General features: G+C 35.4%; 1 protein-coding gene across 1 annotated transcript in view; it reads left to right on the plus strand.

Annotated features, from left to right (window-relative positions):
• Positions 1–16,017, plus strand: part of PCLO (piccolo presynaptic cytomatrix protein) — a 283,296-nt gene that overhangs the window by 216,543 nt on the left and 50,736 nt on the right. The window contains 1 exon segment of the mRNA XM_027102797.1: positions 5,433–5,558. Coding sequence (XP_026958598.1) covers positions 5,433–5,558 — 126 coding nt within the window.

Below are 16,017 nucleotides of genomic sequence, written 5' to 3' on the forward strand. Positions count from 1 at the left end.
TTTTTACTCCTCTACTTGGATGGATTCCACTGCCCTGTCAGATTCACTGATCCTTTCTTTCAGTTCTCTAGTCTGCTGTTGAACTGGCCTACGAACTTTGCAGTTCAGTTACTGTATTCTTCAGCTCTGTAATTTCTGTTTGGTATGTCCTTATATTTTCTGTTTGTTGAAATTTACGCTTTGTTCAGGCATTGTTCTCCTACCTTGGTGAGCATCTTTATGACCATTATTTTAAACTTTTTATAAGTAAATAACCTATCTCTATTTCATTAAGATCTGTTTCTAGACTTTTATCTTGTTCTTTTATTTGGAACATATTCCTCTGTTTCTTCATTTTCCTTGACTCTCTGTGTTGGTTTCTGCACACTGGATAAAACAGCCACCTCTCCCAATCTTGATGGAGTGGTCTCGTGTAGGAGATAAACATTATCATTCCGCCTAGCCCAAACTCTTGATTGTCTATCAAACCTATGTGATTGTACAAGCTGCCTTCTTTGTTCTCAACAGCTCCCAGTAGTTGAGGGTATGCCAGGACCTGTTTTGATGTGGGTATTTTCTCATTCACCCCACGTGTAGGAGTTGCTCAGCTAGTTTCTGGATTGTTTCCAGTGGGAATTGCTCCATGTATAGCTGTATATTTCAATGTATCCATGAGACAAGGTGAGTTCAGGAGCCTCCTATGCTGCCATCCTGGACCAGAACTTTAGAACTGACTACATAATAGTATACTGATCCCATAATTATAAAATACATACACTTGAAAACACCAATGCATTTATTTATTTATTTATTTATTTTAAACATCTTTATTGGAGTATAATTGCTTTACAATGGTGTGTTAGTTTCTGCTTTATAACAAAGTGAATCAGTTATACATATATATATGTTCCCATATCTCTTCCCTCTTGCGTCTCCCTCCCTCCCACCCTCCCTATCCCACCCCTCTAGGTGGTCACAAACCACCGAGCTGATCTCCCTGTGCTATGCGGCTGCTTCCCATTAGCTATCTATTTTACGTTTGGTAAACGTAAAAGCACTCTCTCACTTTGTCACAGCTTATCCTTCCCCCTCCCCATCTCCTCAAGTCCATTCTCTAGTAGGTCTATGTCTTTATTCCCGTCTTGCCCCTAGTAGGTAAGTCAGAAAGAGAAAAACAAATACCGTATGCTAACACATATATATGGATTCTAAGGAAAAAAAAAGGTCAATGCATTTAAATCCTAAGGTTCATCCTAAGGTTATCAAGATACAGTAATACATTTTCTTAGTGATTTTGTTACTTTTATGATAGAACTTCTCTTTTTTATAAATATTTCCTATATATTTTAATGGATTTCAGAAATTCAGATTTCCCTACGAGACTTCCTTAACCACATTTATGCTTATATGGTGTGAAGTTACTCTAACTTTTTGTGATCTCTTTTCCTAAAGCTCCTATGTTCATTATAGTAACTGTTGGCCTCTCTACTCTGCCATACTGTGAACTCAAGAGCAAGACCAGTGCATTTTCATGGCATCTAACTGAGGAAGCATTTTAGCAATGTTTCTAGATGGACTAGAAGCAGAGAAGAAAATAAGTTTATGTTGATAAAAATTTGTAAAAGTTGAAAACAATGATAATATAAATACCAGTTATCAAGGACCATTTAGATTTAAGCATTTCAGTTAAAAATTAATGTTGCTTCTTGAGTTTATCAACTCTTTTATTGGCATTCTGCTTTTTAGATTTGAGCTGAGGTGTTTTATCTTTATAGAAGTGTCTTTATTTGTTTTATCTGCATTCAATACATAAAATATCAAAGTTTCCATGGTGGTGCAGTGGTTGAGAGTCCGCCTGCCAATGCAGGGGACGCGGGTTCGTGCCCCGGTCCAGGAGGATCCCACGTGCCGCGGAGGCTAGGCCTGTGAGCCATGGCCGCTGAGCCTGTGCGTCTGGAGCCTGTGCTCCACAATGGGAGAGGCCACAACAGTGTGAGGCCCATGTACCTCAAAAAAAAAAAAAAAAAGTACAACTATATAAGCGTTAAATCAAAACATCCAGATTTAAATTCTTAGAAATTGTGTAAATTAAATTTGTACTTGTGACATCCAAAGTAGGATACAAGCAACTATTGTAAAATAAACAAAAAATGTTACCTTTCCTGGGTTGTTATTTTCTACCTTGCTTTTTCTTTCACAGATTTTTAATATTTCTATGGTACTTTATACGTGAAAAACAGTGGGAGCCACCATAGCAACATCAACAAGAGGAAAAGTAATTGTTGAAAATTTACTATATGCCTGAGTAGTTTCTATATACAGTTGACCCTTGAAAACAACAAGAGTTTGAACTGCATAGGTCCACTTATATGCAGATTTTTTCAATAGTAAATACTGCAGTACTACCCAATCCATGGTTGGTTGAATCCAGGGTTATGGAACCGAGTATACAGACGAACCTTGTCTACGGAAGACTGCTATAAGTTATATGAGGATTTTCGTCTGCACAGAGGGTCAGCACCCCTAATCCCCATGTTGTTCAATGGTCAACTGTATATCAAATATCATTTCTCATAGTATTTTCATGGCTATATATTACTCCCATTTTACCAAAGACACTGAAGCTTATAAAGTATATTTAGAAAGTTTTGAATTCACTAGCATGAAACTGTATCTTACAAAATTAAATAATTATTGTGTCATGCTACTTTATTAAGATAGGTATGATTGTAATTTCCTATCACACATCCTATACTACAGGGTTTTAGAACGTACTCGGTCACTAAAAATCAAATGACATGAAGGACCCAGCTACTTAATCCTCAAGACAATGTCATCTACAGAATGAAACTATAATCAAATTTTTAAAAATAGTCACATGTTAATAGATTTTGAAGTTCTACTTTTTAGCTATACCTTTACAAGGTATAACAATTCTCTTTGTAGAGTCTAAGCATATGGCTGCACCATATATTATATAGTGCTGAAATTATTTTTATGAGCTACATTTATATTCTAATTTTTAAGCTTAAAAAGAAATAAGTGGGACTTCCCTGGTGGCGCAGTGGTTAAGACTCTGCGCTCCCAATGCAGGGGGCCAGGGTTCGAGCCCTGCTCAGAGAACTAGATCCCACGTGAATACCGCAACTAAGAGTTCGCATGCCACAACTAAGGAGCTGGTGAGCTGCAACTAAGGAGCCCACTAGCTGCAACAAAGGAGCTGGCAAGCCACAACTAAGGAGCTCTTGAGCTGCAACTAAGAAGCCCACCTGCTGCAACTAAGGAGCCCATGTGCCACAACTAAGGAGCTGGCAAGTCACAACTAAGGAGCCCGCCTGCCGCAACTAAGACCTGGCAAAACCAAATAAATAAAATAAGTAAAATTTAAAAATTAAAAAAAGAAAGAAGTAAGACCCATGCCACAAGCACTCTATATACTCCACTGTAGTCTAGCATAAATTATGATAGATTTTGATATAAGGCAAGGTCTTGAAACTATGGCTTTACACTAAGGAAATCTCATGAATCATTTTTTGGGATCTCAGACTGACCATGTCTTAAAATTGATATGGTTATACTGACTACTTAGAAATTCAGTATCTGTGTGGGTTTTATGAAATCTTTAATAAGTGATGAACTACAACTTGTGAGTGATTCAACCATGGAAAGTGAAACCAAACCTTAGATTAAGAATCTAGTTTTATTTTTTTGGATAAATTCCATGGAATAACCCTTTAAATATGACCAGCTATTTTTAAGTCCTCATTTTGTAATTTCTAAAATGTCTTAGTACACTAAAAAAAGAAAAAAACTAGGCTAACCTAATTGAATGAAGAGTGGCTAATAACTTTTCTTCATCTTCTACCCTTTATTAGTATCTATCTGATGTCTTACTGTAGAATCAGTCCTGGTGAATCTTTAAAGGCTAATGTCTAAGAAATCAACTGTCTCTATCCAGGCTTAGTTGAGACTAAAAATCATATAGTAGATGATAGTCTTCATTCATCCAGTTATGTTCAGCTTGTATCATCAATTAATCTCTACAAAGAACAGTAACAGTGAACCAAGAAACTTGTGACAGAAAAGGTCCACAAGTGGGGCCAGAGAGAGCTAGTATCTTACTTAACTCTGACCCTTGACAACCCCTTGTAGAAGAACAGTTAATTTGTTTCGTTTTTGTTTTTGTTTTGAGGCTAAATCATTTTTCAGAACACTTGCTCTATTGTAAAAGTAGGTCTGGGGGGTAAGGATGGAGGTGGGGGTACTAGGGAAAGAGAGGGAGAAAAGAGGGGAAAAACAATGATGGAAAGATGGAAGGGAAGGGGGGGAAGAAAAGGAAAGACGAAATTCATTTGGAAGTATCACATCACCTAGAAATAAGAAACAGTATTTTTCCAAAATATATCGCTACTAGATCAATGAAGAAGGGTTCCATAATTCCGCTACTACTTGTTGAATGTTTGGACTGCGTCGATGCTGACTCCAGGGATGGTTTCTGAAGAGTTAAGTAGGAAGGGAACAGGATTTGGAAGAGAGCTGGCTTTTAATTTTGGAGATTTTGAAAGAGTTGAAAATGGCACTTCAATCACTGAATGGAATGAAGTTTATTTTAAAGAGATAATTGTGTCTTCAGTAAAGGAGAATTCTGCTTTCTTTTAGTGCTTTCATTTTAAAATCTTGACACTTGTAACAAAAATATATCTGGTGCTGTAAACACTAGCTAATTTTTAGATTATTTTTTTAAAAAGATAAAATATCAACAGTTTATTTCTGTCTCAGTTAGATTTCTCACAATAATCATTCTCCATCTTTCTTTCATGTGGCTAATTACAGAAAAATCTGTTCTGTGGAATAAGGAACAGTTTACTCAGTTGCTCATCAATCAAGAATGCTTTTATTGTCCCTGTACTAAGTGCCATATTAATGCACAAACAGTATTAGTTTATGAGTTAATGCTGAAATGTGAATAATAATTCATAAGTCATGATCGTGTTTTCACTTTATCAGTTGCAGTCATTTATATGTTTAGATTGTGTCTTCTCAATTTATGATAGCCGTTAGTATCTTTTTGTAAGTTAAATGCTCCTTGATTTCATAAATGAATTATATGCTGTGGAATTTCTTATACTGGGAACATCCTCATATAAAATTTTTACAAAATATCTGATCAAAATGGACAGAGCCTTATTATATTACTGAATATGGCTAAAATAAAAATTATTTGTTAATATCAGATTAATCATTATAGATCCGACCAAGATCTCAGAAAGTTCTCTTTCCTATCAACTATTATTGAAATCAGAATATTGTTCTTTTGATATTGGTATCCAGTTCCAATATTCATATTGTAGTTAACTTCTAGATACCAGAACCCATTTTTTGTGCACCTTATAACTTGTGATAACTGTTGTTTCTTAACTTATTGCTAATAATTTGCTAATTTTTCAATACAGGTAATGGATTAGGAATTAGAATTGTGGGTGGTAAAGAAATCCCTGGACATAGCGGAGAAATTGGAGCTTATATCGCCAACATTCTTCCTGGGGGAAGTGCAGAACAGACAGGGAAACTTGTAGAAGGTAAGAATAAGGATTTCAGAGTAAATTAAAATGAATGTGCTCATATTAAATATATCTTAATTTGATATGAAAGTTTTTGCTTCTTTTACTGTCTAGGTAAAACTCTCCTTTTGGTTAATTATGATATTTTGGTAGAGTAATATAAAGGAAGGTATGTCCACAGCTATATTCATTTTATTTTCAGTTGCATTGTCCTTTTTGGCAGTTGGAGTGCTATGGGAATATCTTGTTTAAGAAACAGTAATTAGTCAAGATTTTTTACTGACTGGGGCAACATTATATTTTTAAAAAACACATTGATTAAAAGGATTAGTGTTTCATAAACACCAGGAAAAATTATATTGAAATCAGAGCCATAAAAACATCACATGATTCAGTACATGGTAAAGTCAGGTCAGCAAACTATGGATGACCCACAAGCCAAATCCATCTGCTGCCTGTTTCTGTAAACATTGTTTCATTAGAACACAGCCAGGATTATTAATTTACATATTGAACACGGGTGTTTTCCCACTACAATAGCAGAACTGCATTCACAACAGAGACTGTATGGTCTACAAAGCCTAAAATATATATATTCTCTCTGACCCTTTCAAGAAAAAAAATTGCCAACTCCTGTGCTAGGTACTATTCTATTCACCTCATTACATCATAAAGTATTTTAAAGTAATGAACTTTACAGATGTGTCTTATGGGCCATAAAATGATGTTTCTTCCAGTAAAAGGTTACAGCTTGATTCTCAAGATACACAATAATTTTCAGTCATTAATTAGACGATGTGATCATTTTCATTTTCCAAAACCTAACATAGATATAGTTTACAAGTTTTCAGTTAGATTGCTTACCACGAATATATTTATCATAAAGCAGCCTCAGTCTATCCTTCTATTTTTATCCTAAATTAAATGTTATTTAGAAAGCATTTTTCTGTCGTTTCATCGTTTAATAAAATGTTGCCTGTTATTGTTTGAAACTGAATTATGTTAAGATTATTCCCTGTCATTGTCTTAAATTAAATATATTGGACCCTACTGAAAAAAATCCCTAGATATTTTGATAGACAATTCGAATAAACACAAATTTGAGGCAGTATTTATTCATCACAGTGTTCTGCTGGAAGCAGCTTGCCCAACTCACTAAGAGATGTTTTGAATATCTCTTCCCAACTTCACACTCAGTACCATCACATTGTTAGCTTGAATTGGCCATGGTGACAGTATTTACAACATGAAAATAGGCAAATGCTATGAATCAGGCCTTTTTTGTCCATTTATTTGCCTGTTGATTTTCAGAATGCCAGTTTACCAGGACATCACCACATATATAACTGAAAGCATATTATTGAAAATATTCTAATGGTATTCATACAACAAGGAAAATTGGAGGTTTAGCCACATAGCTAAATGAAGGAAAAGACTATATGAATCAAGAAATAACCATTATGAGCAAACACTGGGTCTCTGTGAATTTTCTATGACTATAATCCTATCATGCCTAATGCTACTCTGTTGGTATTGCAGTCTAGTTAAGATACAGGAATTGAGGCCTGTTTGTAAGGATGGGAGTGATATGATTGCTTTCTAATAGCATACTTCAGAAAGAAATGAATATGCTATTTTTATTTTAAGATAAAATTTGCAACAGTAACTTTGCCTGATATAGTTGACAAAGATACTCGAATAATTTAAAGATAAAATTTCATACCCTTCTTTGCCCTTACACCATGAAAATCAGCAAATGCTACAAATCAGGATGATTTTTATGTACAATTTCAGTGAAGCACTCTGTGATGAAGTGATGCTCTTTGCATTTGGCAACTTATATGACCATTTTTAAGTTCATGCACCTAAATTAATAATAGATATAATACAAACCCATTCAAGAAAGGAAACTGAAATGAACCTAAAATTACATCTGTGATTTTATAAACTCAGAGACTGCCATTAAAGTCATCATCATTTTTGGAAATAATAGTTTTGCAGTTTGTTTCATTGGGTAAAGTGGGAAATCATTAAAAGCTGTGTGCATGTGACTTAAGATTTTACTTTTATTAATTGTATTATTTATTAATTCTCCCAAAGCTTTGCCAAGTGCTAAGCCAGGCCTCCCTATGACTATAGATCCTCTGATTATTAGAGTCCAGTTGTTACATAACTCACACATATAATTTGTTATTTATGATTTCCAGATTTACTTTATTTTCTCTTAAAACATAAATCTTTATTACAACTCTTGGTAGTATTTCTGTTAGACTCACGATGCTATCTTGACTGTCAATATCTAGATCCTGTTTTTGCCAGTACAACCCAGAATCTACAGTTGTCTACTGGGTTCTTCACCAGTCCAGAATCTCCCAGTCTTTGTGTTGGCTGTCTGGTGGAGAGAGGGTGAAGGGCAGAAAACAGATGAGTTTTAAATTAGAAATTAAAATCTAAACTCAAAATAGCAAGTCCTACATGGAAATGTTTGCTGCCTGACACGTCTCTTTCTGATTCATTTGCACTTAAATGGTGAGTGAGTTTTGCTCTCAATCTTGGAAAATTTTACTGAAGCAGCTCAGTGGTTGCATTTCCCCGTTACACGGTAAACACAGGAAGTCAGGGTTTGATGTTTGCTAATTCGTTGAAAGTGGATGTGATTTTCCTTAGTCTGGGCCTCCTCCACAATCAGGAAAACTGCCTTAAAAGATTTGCCTTGGGGGCTTCCCTGGTGGCGCAGTGGTTGAGAGTCCGCCTGCCGATGCAGGGGACGCGGGTTCGTGCCCCGGTCCGGGAAGATCCCACATAACGCGGAGCGGCTGGGCCCGTGAGCCATGGCCGCTGAGCCTGCGCGTCCGAAGCCTGTGCTCCACAACGGGAGAGGCCACAGCAGTGAGAGGCCCGCGTACCGCAAAACAAAAACAAAAACAAAAACATTTGCCTTATAAGATTTCTCATCTATTGGGTTGTGCAACTCCACATCACACATCTTCTGTTCTGCCTTCCCCGACGGAAGTGGGGCAGAGGGAGCGTCTCAGCATTCACGGTTTGATGTATGCAGTTTAACAGTTAATTGGGCACTGACCTGTAATTTTCATTACAAGTGTTTGAGTGTACAAAAAAGCTGTAGAGAATAATATGGCAAACAACCATGTACTCACCATATTGTTTTAAGTCTTAACATTTTGCCTATTTGTTTCATATTTTTAGGAGAGATAAGTACCTATAAACCAATTAAAGCCTCCTTTAATTGTAGTTACCTCTCCTCTCCCAAACCTCTCTTACTCGCCCAAAATAAACCACTAGACTTAATTTGAGATTACCCTTCACTTGCTTTTCTTTATAGTTTTATGTATGTATTCATAAATTTTATAAGGATTCATTTTGCTTGTTTATGAAATTTTATATAAATGATAGTTTACTGTACATGTATTTTTGCCACTTTTTTTAGTTCCAGAGTTTATGAGTTTTATCTAAAATGGTTTATCTAAAATAGCTATGTGTACACACATGTCGTTCTAGTTATTTATTTTCACTTCAGGACAGAATTCTATTACTGTATGTCTCTACTACAGTTTAATTTAAACATTCTCTGGTTATTTCGGTTATATATGAGTTTTTTTTTTACTATTTCCAACAATGCTGTAATTAATTTTTTGAATTAGTCTCCTTTTGCACATGTACAGAAGTTTCTTCTATAATAAAAGTACAAAAAAATTTAGAAGAAGTTCAATTCCTGGGTTATAGTGACTATCTTATTAAATAATATAGGAGAACGTTGTGTGGTTTCTTCAACAGTAGTTGATTTTTCCAAGTTGCTCTCCAAAGTGTTACGCTATTTTTACATTCATCCGTAGTAAATTAGTGTTCTTATACCTTTATATCCTTGTTCCTCTTTCTCAACATTTTCTTTTTCAAATATAATGTGAAATGATAGGCCATTGTCTTCTTCGTTCACCTTACCTTCAGTCATGTTGAGTATGATAATATGTTACTAATCTTGTTAGCACTTGGGTTTTCCTCATCTGTGATTTGCTTTTTCTTTTGCTTATTCTTTATTTGGATTGTTTATGTCTTTTAAATTGAATTTTAGAGAATCTTTATGTATTCTGGTTATAATCGTTTGTCAAGTATGTAGGCTGTAAATATCTTTTCCAAGTATGTAGGCTGTAAATATCTCTTCCCAGTATGTGGCTTGTTTTTTTAGTGTCTTTTTTTTTTTAAAGTTGAAATTTTAACATAGTTGGCTTGTTTTGTTTCTATTAAGTTTTATAAATGTTCTATATTATTTAGGAAATTCTCCTTGCCCTGAAGTCTTCAAATATTAGCCTATATTTCCTTCTAAAAATTGTGAAATCGTACTCTTTATATAATGTCCTTATAGACACAGAATTAAGTTATTTTTAGTATATCGTGCTCTGACTGGAAATTTTAGTTTTCTCCCCCATCAGTATGGATAATCAGTTGCCTGTGCACCATTTATTGAAGAGTGTATCGTTGCGCCCACTGATCTTCAGTGCCCCATCCGTCATACATTGATTTTTTTGTACATGTGTGGGTCTTTTATGAGATGTTTGTTCTAGCTTGTCTGTTTGTCTATCCCTACATCAGCGTCACACTGTTGTAATTATGATGACTTTAAGTCCTGACATATGGTAGGTAATCTACCATACTGTTGTTATTCAAAATCCTCTTGGGACAATTCCTGACCTTTGGTCTTGCATATACATTCTAGAACCGGCTTGTCAGTTTTCAGGAAAATCTCTGTTGAAAACTGGTAGTGATTATATTGAAGGTATAGGTTAATTTAGAAAAAAAAAATTTTTATTTTGAGTCTTCCATGGGTTCACAATGCTGGACCTTTGTTCTTCTTAGAGATTTAATCATTGTATTTTGAATCAATACAATAAAATACATTAGGACATTTAAAAAAATTAACACATAGCAATTGTTAGACTTATTAACAAGTTGTATCATTTTATATCAACTTACAACAATTTTATATCTGCAGAAAAGGAAGAGTAGAAAATATAAATAAAATAAAAGTTTGTTTAGGAAGTATAATGGGCCAAACCTAATCCTTTATGTGCATATCATTGGTTCTAAGCTTTATTTAATCGCTGGACTTCTGAAATTATTCTCCAAATGATTTTCCCCCTAGTATTGTGTATCATAACATCATAATTGTGAAATATGTTACCTGCATGATACCTTTCATATTTCAACAGTTTTCACAAGAGAACAGTGAATCCATAAGAACTAAACACATTTTAGCCATTGAACCAAAAACAGATATTTGTTTATATTGTTAGGTTTTCCAGCTGAAAATCAATTTAGTTGAAGTATTTTGAAGATAAATTGTGTCTTTATTATTGATAATAAAATCATATTTGTTTGGACAATGCTGTTTGGAGCTAAGATAGGAGTATAGTGTTAAGCTCTGAATGTAGCTTCAAGAAGCTTCTTAATGAATCAGTAGGAACATAGACTAGGAGAGCAAAAAGTTATAACCAATGATATACAATGTTTGCTTAAGGATTTAGCCAGAGCTATGTGGAAAATTACCTTCTCCCAGGCCAGTAGGTAGACCTGTAAAGAAATTAGTTTATCTTAGTTTGTCTATATGCTATTCTGTGAGGAAATGTACCTGTGGCATAAATTCTAGTTCATGGATATTTCCAAATTCTCAGTTTCTAGTTGTCTCGGTGTAGGGGATATTGATTCGGCTAGTTAGCACCTCTTAAAGATGAACTGACAGGGTTTCGGGCAAGAAAATGTTGTTGGATGTATATTTGAGAATCAGTGATTGGAGTGGAGGTGAGGTTAGGTGTTTTTGGCATGGTGGTTTTGATTTTAGAAGTTCGCCTCTGGAATTCCCTGTCCTGAAGAACTATGGTAGAAGAGCTAATTCCAGTAGAGGACACACTCCTGTGTGACTTAAAGGATAATGTTCCGAGGCAAGAAAGTCTCTACTTCTGCTTATGCTTTTTTGGCATATGTTACAGATGGCATGGCAGTGATCAAAGCTGGAGACCAGGAAACACACCACACAGATGAGTGAGCTTCCTTATTCTTGTTCCAGGGGGATTACCAGGTACGGATTGGTCATTAGCATGAGATTTCTCAGAATTCCTGCAAGATAGTGTGTCAGGTACACATGGCACAAGATCATATTTCTTGTTGATACAAGGATTTTTCTAAAAAATATTTAGGAAACTATCTTCTGGAAAGAAAGAATATAAATTGTGGGTACCTGGACTGGTAGGTTGTAATATACTATTTTTAAGATGCAGTGATATCATACTTACATATTAATGATTAGCTGTATTGCCAGGACAAAGAAAGATGTTTCTCTTCTTTATCCATTTATTTTGAAATTAATCAGAGGAAACTATGTTTGAGTCAGTATTTCCGATAGGGACATCAAGAAAATGAAATAATTGCCCTTTTTTTTTTACACATTTTTTAGTATGTATAATACTCCATATCCTAATTTGATTGCTTTTATCAATAAGAGTGGTATAGCTTGAAATATATATGTATGTTCAAGTGATACTGATTAATGATTAACAGTTGTTTCTGTTTTTAAATTTCTGGATTTGTCTAATCAGTATGCCATAACAGGCTACATTTTGGTGTGTATGAACTTGGAGTTGCTATTTTGGAAGCAAGGATGCTGAACTGTCTTTAATAGCTGTAAAAAATCTTCAAACAGCCAGTGCTTCAAGGTCTTCATTATATAAAGAGAATGTTTTTAGAGTCAGACACATCAGGATTTAGATTGAGCTCTGCTACTTTTTGCCTGGATAAGTCGTTTAACTTTTAGTACTTTGGTGTTCTCATTTGGGAAATCGGGATAATAATAGTGGCTGCACAATTGTTATCAGGTTTACAAATAATGTGTCAGAAACATTTAATATAGTGTTTGATATAGTATTTCACAGAAGTAGTGAAAAGATGGTACTTACTTTGGAGATCTTTGATGATAAGAATAGTATGTGCTACTTAAGCTTGAATTCCGTCCCCTCTCTCTGAACATGCGTAGATAATTGACCGTGGTCAGGTCTGAGCTCTGAACTGCAGGGATTTGGAATATTCCTAATGGAAAAAGCACAGATTTGAAGTCAGAAGACTCTGAATTAATGTCATCCTCATGATGTTAGGCAAGTTGTTTATGTCCTCTGAGTCTCCTTTTATCTCATCTGGATGGGTTGATGTTTCAGTTAGGAGGTTTCAAGACCTATCTCATGGGGCTAACTGTGAGTATGAAAGGAGCTGATGTATTTTTCATGCTTAGTTAACTATGAAGATCTAGACTAAAGAAACTACTTTGTTAAGGATAGACGAAATTATTTTCATAGATGACAGTTAATCTCACAAAGTTCAGGCTTCCTGTAAAGGAGCATTGATCTGCTAGAGGTATTCTGCTATAATGGAATATCATTTTAGGTATTTATTAGGCCTGAATAAATTTTAAAAAAATTTAAAACCTGAAGTGATTAAGTCATGTCCCATGTAAATATATCACCTCCTAACCGTAAAACCATACTTTTGGCTAGTCTTATAAAAAGGCTTCTAAGTTTTTCTTCTTATCAACAATTTATTAATCTCATGTCTGATTAAAGTCTATGGACATACATACAATGAATATCTGCTTATGTAACTCTCATGGTCTGTAAGTCGCTGAAAGCATATCTTGTTAGTGAATAGAATCGTGGTGTAGGTGTCAGATGTCAGGTGTCTGGCACCCAGTGTGTGGACTGATCTTTCTCATCAACTCCTTTTTATGGCTGTTGACAAATCACAGAAACTCACTGGTGTTCAGCATTAAGTGAAGGGGGCCCTCCACAAGACCCTTCTGTAATGCATACTTTTGAGACACTTTATCTGTTGAAGAGATGCAGAGAGATTGAACCTTGAGAAGAATCATACAATCTAAGGTGTGGAAAGAGGAAGCAAAACAGTAGTATGTGTGCTATAATAAGTTATGTATGTTACATAAGACGGAAATGTGAGCCCTAGAATTAAGAATGTGAGACTAATTACATAGAATGAAAGGAATGAAATCAGAATGGATAAATCATGACCCTTACGTCTCAGGGCTCCTTCCTCACCTGTACACGTCCCTTCCAAGGCTCCAGGAAGTTAAAAAACATATGTGATGTTTGTGGCATTTGTCAGCTTTTTAACTTTTGTAATTTGTTGTGATTTATTTTGTCCTTTTAACAGATATTCACATGTATCAATTTTGTATTCATAATTTTCTCTTTTTTCTTAAAATTGCATAAGCTTCAGGCCTTACAATACTTGAATTCATCCCTGCATGAGATATTGTTTCTTATTGGGGGAGAACACTGAAGTGCTTACTGCGGAACTGTAAGGACGTATTGGTATGCAGCAGTAATATACTGACAAGATAGATGGAGGTGATAAAAAGGGAGTTCAGAAAGAAGGTTTTAGGAAGGAGTAGAGGTGAGAATATCAGGAATATGGGAAATAATAAAGAATGCAAATGGGTCAAAACGTTTCTTCAGTAACTACTCTACAGGTATATCCTAGAATTCTATCATTCTATAATTCCACCTTGCTTTCAAGGTGGTTACAGCCTAGAAGGGCAGTGGATAGAGGATGTTGACTGTGGAGGAAAAGTTTGGTCAGGGTCTGAATGAACAAAAATATAAAATAAACCTGAAGAACTAGGAGAAAGATGTATTTACGGAAAGAAAACCCATGATTTAATAACTTTTTTGACAATGTGTATTTTCTTCTAGTTTCAGTAAGAGAAATATAGAAATGCAGAATACATTGGTTGATTCTGCAGGCTTCTGTCAGAACCAGTATCATAACTAAGTGTGGGTTACAGATAGGCCTCCTCCCCTCCCAGAGAATTCCAGGTAACTTTCAGGTAATGTCTAAGAACAGACTGTAAGCTCCTGAGGGCAAAGAACTCTCCAGGGACTGAAACAGATCTTTTTAGACTTTTATCTCTTTCATTGGTTAATTTTTTACATAGTTCATATTTTACTTATTTATAGTGATGGAGTACAGCCATGTTCCAGATATAGTGACGAGGCTGGAGCAGAAAGAATATTCTGTGGGAATGCAGATTTTCATATCAGACTACAGGTTTTTCATATATATACTAAGTTACACTGAGAGTGGTGGAAGAAAATAAATTTGCTTTTTTTTTCCTCTTAGGCTACTTTTGTTTTCTTTTACTCTCTAGTTTTTACTAGATCCCCGTCACTGTCAGGTATGGTGCTTGAGATTTCTAAGTTCTAGCGCGTGTGCGCACACGCACGCGTACGCGCGCGCGCGTGTGTGTGTGTGTGTGTGTGTTTGTAAATACATGGTCTATAGAGCAACCTCTCTTGGTCCTGTGGGATATGAATGAAGAAAACATGGACCATACATTTCAGTAGGTGAGACAGAAAGTAAAACCTACTTATAAGTATCACATAATAAGTGGTAATAAGTGCTAAGGAGAAAAAGATAACAAGGAGAGTGGATATGCCAAATAGGAAGGTAGGGTTGAAATTTTAGATGGGATGTCAGGGAAGGCCTCGCCAAGAAGGCAAAAAATGAGGAAAGCCCCCAAGGAGAGGAAGGAGTGAGCTTGGAGTTATTGGTATTATAGGCAGAGGAATGAAAAGGGCACAGGCCCAGAGCAAGAGCCTGCCCGGTGTGTGCCAGGAATAATAAGACCGCAGGGAGGCCAGCATGGCTGGCACTGAGTGAGGATGTGAGTGAGAGAGAAGAAAGCAGGAATTTCCGGCTGAGAAGTAACCGATGTAACAGAATAACAGAAGTAACAGAGGTAGCATCTTCTAGGTCAGTGTAAGGACTTCAGCTTCTATTAATGTCAAATGAGAAGGCACTGGGCTGACACAAGCTGAATGACATTTAAATAAAATCACTCTGACTGCTATAAGGAGAACAGTTTGAAGGAGTAAAGAATAGGAAGGAGAGCAGTTAGGATGCTGTAGAAATAATCCAGGCATGAAATGTGGCTGTTCAGACCAAGGTGGAAACAGGGGATGTGGAGATAAATGATATTATATCATATATCTATAAATACTAATACAACATGTGTTTTAAATTTCAGCTCAGTGAAAATGACCTCAATATGTCCATTCATTTGTTCCTGTACACAGTATTCAAGTTTAGTAGGCCAAAATGTACTTCACCATTTTTTTTAAAAACTTAAATCTCTACATAATATAACAGACCTACAGAGCATTTAACATTCAAGTCTTAAATCTTATTTTAATTAATACAATAAATATACGTTCTTTAATAGAAGTCATACAACCTAAACAGAAATGAAACCCTCAGAATGCTAATATTCTTGAACGTAGATGAGGAATCAGGAGTCCTGGCTTTTTGAACTACCACTCAGTATAATTTCTAAAACAGATTTCAGATCTGTAAACATAGTAATAGTTACATTTACCCTACCTATTTTACTGAAGTGCTGTAA

The sequence above is a fragment of the Aethalodelphis obliquidens genome, unplaced genomic scaffold (assembly GCF_003676395.1).
Source record: "Aethalodelphis obliquidens isolate GAN/ISIS:26980383/991018 unplaced genomic scaffold, ASM367639v1 scaffold5, whole genome shotgun sequence".
NCBI classification, from domain to species: Eukaryota; Metazoa; Chordata; class Mammalia; order Artiodactyla; family Delphinidae; genus Aethalodelphis; species Aethalodelphis obliquidens.